The sequence below is a fragment of the Falco rusticolus genome, chromosome Z (genome assembly GCF_015220075.1).
Source record: "Falco rusticolus isolate bFalRus1 chromosome Z, bFalRus1.pri, whole genome shotgun sequence".
Lineage (NCBI taxonomy): Eukaryota > Metazoa > Chordata > Aves > Falconiformes > Falconidae > Falco > Falco rusticolus.
Genome location: NC_051210.1, coordinates 45,877,791 through 45,891,731, shown reverse-complemented (window position 1 = coordinate 45,891,731; position 13,941 = coordinate 45,877,791). Strand labels below are relative to the sequence as shown.

General features: G+C 36.0%; 1 protein-coding gene across 1 annotated transcript in view; it reads right to left on the bottom strand.

The window, feature by feature from the left end:
• Positions 1-13,941, bottom strand: part of TMC1 (transmembrane channel like 1) — a 59,304-nt gene that overhangs the window by 25,457 nt on the left and 19,906 nt on the right. The window contains exons 4-8 of the mRNA XM_037372630.1: positions 13,574-13,655; positions 8,777-8,883; positions 7,397-7,495; positions 3,120-3,262; positions 345-489 (exon numbers count right to left, since the gene is read on the bottom strand). Of these exons, the coding sequence (XP_037228527.1) occupies positions 345-489; positions 3,120-3,262; positions 7,397-7,495; positions 8,777-8,883; positions 13,574-13,655 (576 nt within the window). The remainder of the gene's footprint in view (positions 1-344; positions 490-3,119; positions 3,263-7,396; positions 7,496-8,776; positions 8,884-13,573; positions 13,656-13,941) is intronic.

Below are 13,941 nucleotides of genomic sequence, written 5' to 3'. Positions count from 1 at the left end.
AGCATTTTAAAAAAGAGTTTTTCAGACAAGTACTATAGAAACTGGAAGCAGTCACAGATGAGAAAAAAGAAACAATTATTTTTACAGTAGAATCGTTTTTCTAAAACTAGTACTATGGTCACAGAGGACACAGAAGATGCCATTAATGCTTTTCCTTCCACAGTCAAAAGGAAAAAATTAAGATGGCCAGGCACAAAGATCCAGACTCAGAAGAGTATAAAACTGCCAATTCCAGTTTAAGTTTCTAGGCCCAGGTACAGCTGATACTTGAACTTATTTCCATTTAATTCATACCAGTGAGAAAGACAAATCCAGTTACCTCTCCTTACAGAGCTCTATGTTACCTTAAAGCTTGTTGTGATGGAGGCAAACTTATTATCCGCAGTCTCAGGATTGCCAATCAGGTAGTCCCAGCTTGTGAACATTTTCCAGCTGAAATTAAAACTAGTATCATCCCCACCACCATCGTCATTTGCATTCCTTGCCATTCTACAAAAGCCAGACAGACACAGGAAGACCTTGTTAGAACTAGTTCTGCTATGTAAGAATGATTTGTAAATTGTTCCTAAATTATAACATTGTTCTTGAAAAAAAAAATATTATTGGAGTCAGCCGTGTCCTATTAAGTCTGGAAAGTTCAGTCTGTAACAAGAAAGAAGGATTGAGACTTGCATATTTAGAAAATTTATGAGCTCACAACACACATTTTGATGAGAAAGAATGAATTTATTTCATTAATAGCTCAGACAAACTCTGCTGGATGAGAAACTCGATGGGAAAACAACATCAAAAAGACCTCTCAAGTAGAAAGCTGAAGAGCTTCCTGAACTGCAACAGATTTTATTAGAGACTTCACAAAGAGAAAAGAATTCTAAAATAACAAGCCAGGACAAAACCTGGTTATACCATATAAAAGTGTCACTAATACAGCTTTATATCTTCCCTTTCATCTCCTATGCACTTATAAACAAGGTTTGTAACAGTATCCAGAAATATCAAATCATTTCTTCAGTGACTTGACTTAATCTTGACTACTAACTTCTCCATTCTAAATGCTGTCATTCATGTAATAATAGTCTTGATTCTGTGTACTTTATCACTTAATTCAAACTACTAAGCACAAGCATGAAGTACATTGGTAGGGCAGGCTTATTTTAAAGCTCACTAATGCTGTAGTGTTATGTTATTAATATCAATGCTTTCTATGCACTACACTTTAACAGTCCAGCAAAATATATACTTTCAAATCTAGGAAAAGAAGAGTAAGTAAATAACACAGAAAATCCTTCTGAGCCGTCATAAACTAACACCAGGGTTGGTTTGGTGGTAGTTGTTTTTTTGGTGTGCTATACTGCTTGTATACAGAAGGGACAGAGATTATGAAAGGTTCTTGGTAGGATCTGCCCTACTCTTGGTTTCTAGGCTAAGATAATTCCTTCACAAGAGTTCCTAACGAAACACTGAATAGTCTTGTGGCTGGGATATTATTTCTTTGAGACCAGAAAAGTTTCCATTTTATGTTATACACTGAAAGAGCTGCAGAGAGCTCTATCTGAATTTAAATGTTTCTCCTAAACAGAATAATAGTCCTTATAAGCTTCACTGCTTCTTTCATGTAAACATTCCCTTTCTCAGATATCAGTCAACAGCAGAAAAATGATAGCACCTTGTCTTACTCTGCTTTTAGTTTCTGTGCTTTCTGGAGAAATAGCAAAGAGCAAAAGACTGCAAGAACCGCTCATAAGATTACCTAAACATTGATCACCACTAGTGTCATGTGACCATATGGGAAGTTAGCACTTACAATGCCTTTTTTTTCATCAAGGATATTACTTTGTTTGGGCCACGAGTATTGTCTACTATAAGGGATATTTTTATTTTTTTTTGTCTGGGTGACAGTCATTGAAATACATTTATTTGAGGCTAAGACTTTTCTAACCTTCACAGCTACATCATCAAAAAACATTTTAAAATATATTTTTGAGCTAAACTAATTACCTTTTTTATTGCAGCTGTTTATTCCTCCTCCAAAAACCAGAAACATGAATATTTGGAAAACAGAACATGAATTAATCCTGAGCTCATGCAAGTGAAAAATAATTACTTAAGCACAAAACAGTGGAAACAGATTAACTGCAGTTTTCTCTATATTCACAAGTGTGGTTGAACCTTGACGTGCGTTTCTCTGATTTTTTTCACTGTAGGCATCTTTTAAAGCCACCACTATAGCTAACTGTATTATTATGGCAGGTGGTCATCAAGCCTGAATCAAGAGTATTAAAGATTATATTAACTGGCAGCCTATCTTCTTAGAAGCTTTCAGAATTATCACAGTTTATTGCAATAATGAATTTGGCTATAAAATAATAAATTTATTTCATTTAAATTTTGATGTTAAGGCAAAATTGAAGTCCAGAATTCAAAAGCCAAAAAGCTAATATATCACGAGTCATACTGCCTAGGCCCTGTTTCACTTGCCCCTATGCTTCCTACTGTTTTAACACTATGTTCTTAACGTTATATTAAGCATAGTTTGCACACTGCTGAAGATTATTTTGTGTTCCACAGAACTTTAAATCCTTACTATAGCCAGTAGCATTAATGCTTCTGCACCACTTTGCTAATGTGACCTAACCACTATAGTCTTGCTGAGAATCATTTACTGCTGACTGTGAGTTACACACAGAATTATTTGTCATATGTTTCTTTCTTTCTTGTCTTCTTCCTTTGTAAAAGAATTTAACTCACATAAGGTATCATTAAAGGCAGAACAATTGAATGTCCTGGATGTTAGCTGACATACTGCTAGATACAGAGTATTATGAGAAGATGGGCTGACAGCTCTGTTCCTTACTTTATACATTCATTTTTCCTGCAAGAGGGAAGTGTTATTTCAGCAAAGATTTTTTTGCAATTCCACAGCACTGCAACATAGCTGCTGTTGCAGAAAAATAAATAAATACAGACTGAAGGAACCTTACATGACTTTGACCTTGCACTTGAGCTTGCATTGTCCTGCCCTTACAATTATCATATTTTCAAAAAGATATCTCAGTGGTCAACAATGGCATTATATTCCTTTTTAAATGTACCTTATTCCAGAGCCAAGGAGAACTTACGTTCGAATGACAATCATAAAGCTGTAGCCAATAGTCCCAACTCCAACAAGGAAATACGAAAGAGGCATCCTGAACTTGAGCCATCCAATTGTCCTCTGGTTATTGTAATAACCATAAAAGAGTACAGAATACTGTGCAAAGCCCTGAAAAGTCAGCAAAAATCATAATGTCATGTCTGTTCAATATGCACATAATCAGGAATTGCACAATAGCAAAGTACTGAAACATTAATTTCGATGCATTCAAAAGAGCTGTAAGCATTACTACAATAAATCTCACAGGATGGAAAATCTCTCACTTAGAAAGGCTTAGAGTATTTCATGTCAAGTTTCAAATCTTTTATTTTTAAAACTCTTCATGGGCACTCCATCTACATCTTAATGAGTCAAAACTTTATTTTTTTCCCTCATACTTCTTGTTTTAAAGACAAAAACTTTTTGGTTTACAAAATTTGTTTTACAAATTACTTTCAGATAAAATGGTAGATTTTTAACTTAATTTTCACACTTCTAAAATTTACTTGTAAAGCCTATTTAATGCAAAATTCTCGTATGCCTTCTCTGACAACGTGTCTACTTTTCATTGGGTGATCATTCAATATATGTTAACCAATAGTTAGTAGCATTTTATGGCTGTTTATTCAGTACGCAGAGTTTTTCAACACTTAGACTTCAAGACTGTAAAAAGTGCAATGTAAGCATACCTTCTTTCTCAGCAAGTCAAAATGCATTTCCTTTCCTAAAAATCTTAGTGAGAATTACCGTCTCTTCTCCTGGTCAGATTATTGATTTTTCAAAATAAACTACTAGTACACTATCATCTGTAAGCACTAATTGCTGGTATTTAAAATGATCCATATAGCTAAAGCTTCCTGATAATCCTCAGGTTAGAGCAAGAACTTGCCTCCCAGAAGAAGATATGCAGAGCCCTTACAAGGACAGCTTAGCACATGCACTGCAAGTAGCAAAGCTCCAGCTGGGTGTGATGATTTCAAGTGAAATAGAGTATTTGACCATGTAACTGGTGGATGCACCTTGCATTATTTTGACAATAGTACAGCAAGCTGAGAGTTTTGTGAATTAAAAAAGCAATTTACTTTCCTCCTGCTTTTCAGTTGCTCATTTTACTTATAATAAATAACACCTTTCTCTTACATATTATTGCAAAACATGCACTTAATTTGTTGTAGCTCTTACTGTACACGAAATGAGTCAGAGTGTTATCTGGAAAACCAAATTTACAATCCTAAGCAGAAAATAAAATGTTAATATATGATAAACAGAAATACTATTCAAAATGTCTTGATTTGGTAATCAACATATCTCATTTTTCTTAATATCAGAGTAGCTTTGAGAGATGTGCCTACACAACAGATAGTAAATTACTAGTAAAACATTTCTATCATTCAGGACACATTCAAATTCAATAGTATATCATCTGCATATTTTTGCTCATTAAAGCATCCTACAATTCCATTTTAGCCCGGGTTTCAATACAGCCTAAAGTAGCTCTGGAGAGCCTTTTGGATTCCGCAGATTACTAAAATGCTTTTTAAGTTGCTGTGTTCTGCAAAGTCAGAGATAGTTCCTCCACTGCATGTCATTCCATATGTTGTTTCCTGGGCTTTGCCTACTGCATGTCACCAGTAGACCTGAAATATCTTTAGCTGTGTAAAGGCAGGCATGCATGGAAGATCTTTTGCTCTCCTTTCTGAGCCTGACATAAAAGAGGGGAGAGATAAGGCTATTGGTCAAATGCTTTATTGTAATGAGCCTTGAAAGTCTGAATTTTACGTTTGGATTATTATCTGAACTGTAAAACATACAATGTTAAAACTGAATTCCAGCTGAAATATATCATAATCCAAAATTGTTTCTTTTTGCCATGTCAGAAAATGAGAAAATGAGCAAAAAACTCAAAAGGTATGTTGTGCTCATCTTTCTTTTTTTTTTTTTTTTTTTTTTTTTTTAATGTCTTAAAGATTGGTGGAGTTTGGGGTTTTTTTCAGGCTGAAGTAATGTTTGTTGATATGAGTTCATTTATTTGTAACTTACCTGATAGCATACAAGAACTGCTAGCAGATGAAAGGTAGTGTTTCCTATGCTGTTTAATTAAAGATGTCATTGTCTTCAGGGAGAATTTATCAATCTGACATAACTCAATAAAATTCTTTTTCCCCCTCAATATGTCAGGACATACACCTCTTTCGCTATTTTATTCCATGTTAATTACCTGTGCATTTGCTCCTTGTGTTAACTGCTACCCTGTTACTTGCAACACTTTCTTCTTCAGAGCTGTCAGATCCTGTTTCTGACAATTATAAACTTCCCCTCCCTTTCTACCATCTGTCTTCATTCATCTTTTCTCAAATGCATTTCTTTTAAAAGCTTTCTTCCCATTGGGTATATAAAGCTCTACTAGTTTTTATTCTCTTTACAAAATGTCCAAGTTACTGTGATTCCTTTGTCTCCAATTTCCCCCTAATGTTTTAATTTCTCATTTTATTATTATCTAATAATAAACTCCTGATGAACCAGAAGCATTGTCATCTTATGCAGCAGTCATTGCAAAATGTTACATACACGGCTTTTTTAGAAAAATCTTTTGTACTCTTTTCTATCCAAGAAGGGTCCATCACTTTATGTTAACTAAGGCAGAAGTATCTGTTCACTTTACGTACCCTTATAGTGAAAAGACAAACATTTGCTAATGATGATGATGATGATGATAATAATAATATGGCTAATTTCTAGCCATTGTTATATTATTTTCTTTAGATTCCGTTGTTTACAGTTAATAAGCCTGAAAGATTTACTTGTAAATTAGAAAACAGGTATATCCAGTAAGGTTTTTTCCAATGTTCTCTTGTCGTACAACCCAATCCTTTCTCCGCTGATAGCTAAAGGTTGAAAATAGAGCCAAGGAAGCTAAATAAAGGACCAAAATACAGCAGCATCTGCATGTCCACAAAGTATTGAGCCAAAAACCAATGAATCCTGACTGAGATCTGAATATCACAAGCTTGGGGATCTCTCCACACCTTAACCATACTGAAAAATGGCAATATTAATGAGAAGTATAAACATTGCACCCTTTTCATGTTTTTTCAGGGGAGATCAGAGCTGGCCTCCTGTTGGAAAGAGAACAGGTATGAAAATCTGCCTGTGCCCCTTCTGAGACTGCCTGCACTGTTCTCCTCACCAGCATAGGTGGGATGGGACTTCACACAGGTCAAACCTACATGGAGAGGTCACATTTAGATGAGTTGTTCTGCAGACAGCTGGAGAGCCTGAGCTGCAAACTGGAGGAAGCTGCACCTGACTTCACTTTTCCAAGAAACGGGTCTGCTACTGACATTATATTCATGCTTGTTGTTGCTAAAACAACTTAAGGGCTAAAAGATATGTATATGCATAAGTCTTTCAGAGTCTTGGTACCTTTTACAGAAGGTAAAGAAAGACTGGGGAGAAATCACACTTTGTTCTGTGGATACTGCTTCCATTAATCTGCAGAAAAACCTTAACTAGATGGTTGCACCCTTTCACAGTGCAGAGTACCTTTTGACGACATTGACTGCATGCCACAGAGAAACAGCCTTCTAAGAAACACATTGCAATACCAAATTTATCATTAGCTGACTACGCAAATTTGTGTCATCTTTATATAAAGAGGCCAACTACAGAGACATGCCACACACAAAATCTGATAAAACTTCTGTTTTCAGGAAGAAAAAGCATTATGACATATTTAGGAATACACCATTAACTTTTCAGTGCAGGAGGTATAGCTCCACAGGCCAGACTGGGTGTCACGTCAATGGTAAAGAGTTAAGATATGTTTCTCAATTCAGCTAAAGTATCTGCATATTCTATAAGACTAAAAATAAAAAATGTTTTAGGAAAAGCCTACAGAGCACATTATTGGATTATCTTTTCTTTTTTTCTAATTCACACTGCATCCTCACATTTGGAACCTTAATCATATTAAAATAAAGGACAAAATTCACCTATAAGAAATGGCACATCAATACCCAGGGATGTGAATCCAGCTTTGAGAGTTGTTGCTGCATGGTTTTGGATTGCTGCATATACTGAAATGTGCATGTGGACATTGAGCTTCATTATTTGTTTTGTCTGAAGTAAATGTCTGTACCCAGACCTTGTGAAAAGAAGTATTAGATTAATTCTATTGCCATCTTTTCCTGAAATATTAAATAATTAATTAAGTCCATAAAATCACTCATGTGAATATGCATTATTGCAAATTTATGCACTTACACTAAAATCCCAGAGAGTAGCAAAGTTCATAGCAGTTGCTTCCTCAGCTCTTGGGACAGTTTTTCTAGGTAAAGAGCCGTATGGTTTCCCCATCAAAGCCTTGAACCAAAAAATGAGAGCAATTTACATTTTAAAGCAAAATACCAACAAAGGGAAGAGACAGTGATCTGTCATTTCTTAGGAAGACTTGTTTTGTGTTCCTAAACTGCTTAGTGAGGATGACCTATTTCTCCAATATTTTTCATTGTTCCTTGCATTAATGATTGAAACTATGCTTAAGTACCTATTCATGGTGTTTTCTAAATTTAAAGTAATGTTCCAATGGTATCAGTGGATTATCAAACTGTGCCTCTTACATTTAAAGGCAAGACAGAAATCCAGATTCCTCTGATGAGTGGTGTTTGTCTTACACACAAGACCAGAAGAACAATTTTTCTTGCATTACAGACTTTACTGTTTTTTCAATTGAAGTGTATGGGAAGAAGCTAAGGATTCAGTTTTTTGATTCTGAGGGCCCACTGCTCCTGGCAAGATGTTTGCTCAGCAGTCTATGTCCTGACAGGGTCCTTTCCAAGCTTTATCCTGCAAACTGTTGGGCATTTTTCCTGTTTTGGCTTCAATTGAAGATGGATCATGCTATTGAAACACTATACTAGGAAGCTGTTGGAAATTCCTATGTGACTCTTTCCCAGCTGCTTATTAGGAGGTAAGATAAGTAAGAGGTTATGGAATAATGAAATCAGGGAGACGGCACAATACTTTTAATTTTATATAAGCCCCTGTTTCAGAAAGACAGTATCATGGTTCAAAGGAACTAGAAAAATATTACATTTCACAGAAGTGATTTCTGCCTGAATTACATCTGCTCTGAGCAGCATTATTAACAGCGATGCTGCACACAGTGCAAAACATGAGGGGTCTCTCTTGTGATTTTACAGCCCTGTTGGGCCTTATCAGCACATGAGTATTAATGCAACTGAGAAGGATCCATGGTGCCTCAGAGGTCTGGAATGTATCTTTCTATTACAATGCACATTTTAGTCAAGGTACTCCACTTGGCTGCTTCTTAGACTCAGTTCCTCTCCTTAGTTCCCCATAGAAAAAAAAAAAAAAAGTTTAGCTCCAACTCCATACTGTGGGAAAGCACTTTCAGGACACAATCCTATATACATTTCTCTGTTGTATCTATTTCAAGTCATGTCTGTGTAGAGACAACTGTCCACAAGGAAAGTACATCTTTGCAGCCTTAGTACACCTTAATACTTTTAAATGGAGCATAAAGAGATTACAAATTTATTTAAAGGTCCAGTCCTATGAAATCTCACTGCAAAGACAGAAATTCACGTAACAACTCTCAATGAGAATTTAAAAGATTCCCACCTCAGGCACCATTACAAGTCCACAAGTCAGTCCGAAGAGAATCATGTTTATTCCATACATCCAGCGTAGGAATATGAAATAAGACGCTACTGAAGAGCCAAAGTGACCTATGAAAACATGAGATGTGAAAAAAGAGCAAATAAGTTAGTTGTCTCATGCTGTTTTACCTTAAGATGAAGATGCTCAAAGTTCACTTAAGATAAATACAGTCAGGGGAAGCTTTTAATTTTCTTTATTACCATAATTCTAATACTTTTTTTCCAGAATGCATACTAGCATTCACTGACCTGGCAGAGAAAACAGAAGCAAAAAATGTAAGAGTATTATTTACACGGAGTATTTAGGGTTGTGCAAAAGCTGCGACATTTACTATTACTAAACTATTATTAAATCCCCTAGTGGCAGGTTTCACAGCAAATAACCTTTATATATTTATTTATTTATTTGTCTGATGTGAACTGTAAGTATTCTGGACATGTTGAATCAGTACTTATTCAGTTTTAATCAGAAGCAGCACAGAATTAGCCAGATACTTTAAGTGCTGTTATTGGAGTGCTCACCAGGGAAGAATAAAAATATCTGCCAGTGTTTTGTACCCTTTCTTTCTCTTGCGTTGCTATTTATGTGTTCCACCAGCATGCAGGTACGGAGGCAGTTCCATTACCAGGTACACAGATGAAGCTTTGGACTCCACCCACTACAGACTCCTGACCCTGACCTGTGTGAAGAAGAGACTGCAGGGGAAGCAGTTGGCACTAAGGGCATGATTTGACTAATACTCTGCAATTCAGGCCAAACTGAAATAACAGTTCAAATTCAAGCCCAGTTTGTTGCAGCACAGCTCTGCTGAATACAGGACAGCTGGCAGTCAGGCTAATCTGTCTCTCAGAGTTAGAAAAACAGGAGTTTTCAGTTCTGTTACCAGTCATTCACAAGAAAAACGTGACCTTTCAACAGTTTATTCAGACACAGTCTAGTTAAGGTGCCTGATGCACTCTGATAGTAAATAATGAGAAGGAAATCACTCTGTGACAAGGGTCCTATTTGTTATAGTGGGGAGTATTATGAAATTAGGCAGAGGTTAAAGGTGAGTTTTCTTGCTAGGGCTTAAATGTAATTAATACTTTCCTTTTTTCTTCTTCTTTTCATTACTCTATTTTGTTATTAAATGACAATGTTGATTATAATTATTACTGAAATGAAAGAAATTTAGTATCTAAATATTAATAATGCTCCTGCTGCCAGTCCACAGGCCCAAGAGAAATGATTCCTATATCAAGTCTAAATGTGTGGTTAAAGCAATTTTGTAGTTTAGGACACAGTATGAAAAGTTTAAAACAAAGGTGTGTTTTCTCATGCCAATATTAATAATGTTTAATAGTTAATATTTATGTATTTTTCCTATACTCTTTTGTAGCATGTCTGAGGCACAGCAGTATGACCATTGAATTATCTGACTGGGTCGAGGTTGTTCTTGGGTATCTACAAGTGACCTTGAAATAAAATCAGAATTTTTTCTTCAGAGCAGAAAGAGCACTTCAATCTACCTACAACATTAGCTGGTGTCCTTCTTAGATTAATCTGGCCTATCCTAAATGAGCCCTTTTTAATCAAAAGTATCTTCTTGAAGGTGTTTAAATCTTCCCACCAAGCCGAATTTATAGGCTTATAGCTGGTATATATATATATAGCTTATATAGCTATAGCTGAAAAATAGAGGTTTCCTCTACAAAGTAGTCTGCACATAATTGTCAGGCTTTTGTTCCTTTCATGCTTCTGCTGCTTACACTTTCTTTTAGCTAGGATCATGCAAAATTCAATCAGAACTTTCATAAATTCTTGCCTCTTTTATGTGCTATTAGCATGACCTCTTCTTATACCCTGTTAATAAGCACTTCTTTCTGTTGTGCTTGCCTTTGGAAAGGAAGTAGCTTAAAGCATAGTATTAGCAGTGATCATAGAGGTTTACATAAAAGTTTTACCTCTAGTTCCTTTGTGCTAAGCAGGTGGTAATTTACCTATAATCCCATCTGTTGGAAGGAGCAGAAGCTACCTATGAACATTTCATTTTTAAGCATGTGTACTAGTGAATGAAATGTACCAGATACCTGTGTGTATGCCCATGTCCTCGTGGAAAAATTGGCACAAAAGAAACATTACTAAAAATGCTAAACTGTGTACTGACATGGAAAGCAGTTGTACAGACGCAACTCTGTGGCAAGTGAACTGAGTGAGTGCATTTTGCAAGTGGTCCAAACAACCTACTTTACCTGTCACAATCTGATGTTGTTTGCTGCTTGTTTCATTGTACTGTCTCCTCTAAAAATGGGCTGTTGAGTAGGCAGTGCTCACTCCAGTTTTCTCTATGCAACCGTACTTTGCTACATGAGACTGCAGCCCATGGGAACTGACATGACTAAGGACTCTACACAAACATTGCTGTGTAACAACATCTTTTTAAATATTGATCCTGGTGTCCAAGCCTAGTGTTCAACTATTTTCTTCAACCACTCTTCAGCATTTTGGGTGGACTGAGAGATCCAGTGGTTACATGCAGGGTGTTGCCTGTGCCAGCAAGATTCTCCAAAGTGTTCAATATGCTGTATTTAGCAACTCTTATGTAAAGTGTTAAGCAACCAAAGACATTTTTCTGCCAGATTCCTTATAAGCAGTATCAGGTACATTCTGTTTATTGTTTCATGTCATGTGTTTAAGTCATTTTACAAGGGACTGAATTGTGCCCCAAACAGCCATGGCTGCTAGGACTCAGAGGAATCTGGCCCTTGCCCAGTTTGGAGCCTCCCCTTCCAGAGTTACTTCTGCTTCATCAACACGACTCCATGTCTGAAGGCAGCACCTGTTAAGAACATTTAATTCCCTGGATTTTGTGCATACAAGCTTGAAGCTGAGTCTGTTAAAAAGGTGGGTGCTCCTCCAATTTGTTCTGTATTTGATCTCTGATCAAATCTGGAGATTTTGATCAGAGCTTGATATAAAAAATAGTTTTACAAATTATCTTATACTACCTCTGCTAACCTGAAATTTGGAGAACGCAGGGTAATCCTTGACTCAACACCAACAGCTTGTTAAATGCCAAAAACCACAAGATAACTCTTTCCACTTTACTAAACCTGATACATATGACCAATGTAGTACACATCCAACCTATATACATTTCTAGAAGTTGAAGCAGCAGTTTTTTGGTCTCTGTGACTCAATGTATCTTAATGTTTACTCTTCCCTTATACACAGACTAGCTTTTTTCTATTTCAGTTTCACTCACTTCTCATTTTATTATCTAAATGCTCTATTTCTCTGGGACATGGTAGCTTTATCAGCATCGTCATTAAGACAACCTTGATCTCAGTACTATAAATGCGCTAACACAAATCTTAGGTATGGGCTGAGAGCTACTGCTTAGATTAACCAGGTTTATTGTGATTTAAAATTATTTTCCGCAGCAATATTTCAGAGGTGTTCCCTTGAAATCAAGACTTATTCTAGACTACAGGGTTTTGCACTAAACTATAGTTTAACTGTACTTCTTAAATTACTAATTTTTGGACAGAGCATTGTTTCTGCAAGTAAAAGAAACAATTGCAGCTTGCCTTAGCGATACACTGAACAGAACAAAAAAATAATAAAAAAAGAGTAAAATCCATAATCTTCCCCCTTGAGATTATGAAAAGGTACTATCCTACTGTGATTTTGGGACCCTCCAGGTGACAGCAAAAATGTTACTTGTTTCAAATGAAAAAATAAATAGATACAAAAGCGGGACTGGAAAAAAATACCCTGTTCAATTTTTTATTCTGATTTTACGAGGAAAGAAATATGTCTCTTGGAAGTTACTGCTAGCAGAACAGTTTGTGCCAGGACAACTCCTTTACAGAAACTTTCAGAAACGTTACTTTCACAGATCCTCAAGACATCTATTATGTGTCCAGTCCACTAGGACACCACATGCATCTTGCTGCTGAGTTTGATTTTAACTACACATATGCAGCAGCTGCTTCCTAAATTTTGTGTTGAGTGAGTAGGTAATCTGTTCAGTGGTCTGTAGACCATGTGTTTAAGAACGTTGTATAATTTTTCCTCAAGGGCTATTTTGTAGTCTAAAACTCCACAAAATTAACAATTTATCATTTTCCTGTTTTTCTTCTGTTACAGTTATTGCCTTTTGATGCAACCCACAGCTTCTTCCAATGGCAACTTCTCTAAAATAAGTTTTCATTGCACTTTTCCATCTGCATTTCATTAGTGGCAGAGTCTCACTCAGGTATCCACGCAGTTAAGGCAAATTTCCTTCAGAGAGGGCTGCAGTTTAATTCATCACTGGAACTGAAACACAAAACTCACTTGTGCCAAAAACCTGCTCTCAAACATACCTGAAGTACTAACTACACTATGCCTAATATATAGGGACATCTAAGACCACTGTTATTTTCTCTGTGTTGTGTTATGCAGTTGAAAATGAGAGAAATAATGCCAAAATACCATAAGTCTCAAGATGATGAAAAAACATCACAGAAATAATTATAGTACACAGGCAAACTAAAGTGATGTTAGGCAACAGCTAAATCCCAATTCCACCTTTCAAGGATCACCTGTAAGTTGACTAACACTCTCTCAACTAGCTATACCATCAAGCTTAATAAATAAATACTCATTGATTTTATATTACACATTGAATACAGATATATATTTCTAAAGTATTGAAAAGCAATTTGCCACTTTGGCATGCATCAGGAATATGATATTAGATACTATTCTTTATTACCTTCCATAAGTACTTACTTTCAATCTCCTTAATTTTCATTTCCCAGGGTATGCAGGCTGTCTTAAAATTCTCAAAATCTCTCTGAAATTTCATCCATTTCTGTAAAGGGTCACAGATAAAAAAACCTACCATCATCTCAATGCCCAGATGTTCAGTTTCCCCTTAATCATCTACAGTATTCTTTGCCAGATAGCACTAGCTCACGAAGGACCATCTCCTTTTGTTTGTTCTGAATATGTTTCCTACTGGCTCTGTGTGAAGTCCTTATCTCTTCCACAAGAAGAATAATAAAATAATCCCTTCCTTTCATGCCATTCATTTAATATTTTTTTAATTGTTTCTAAGAGTTTATTTTGTTATTTCCTTTGCTATTCAAAATTCAGAT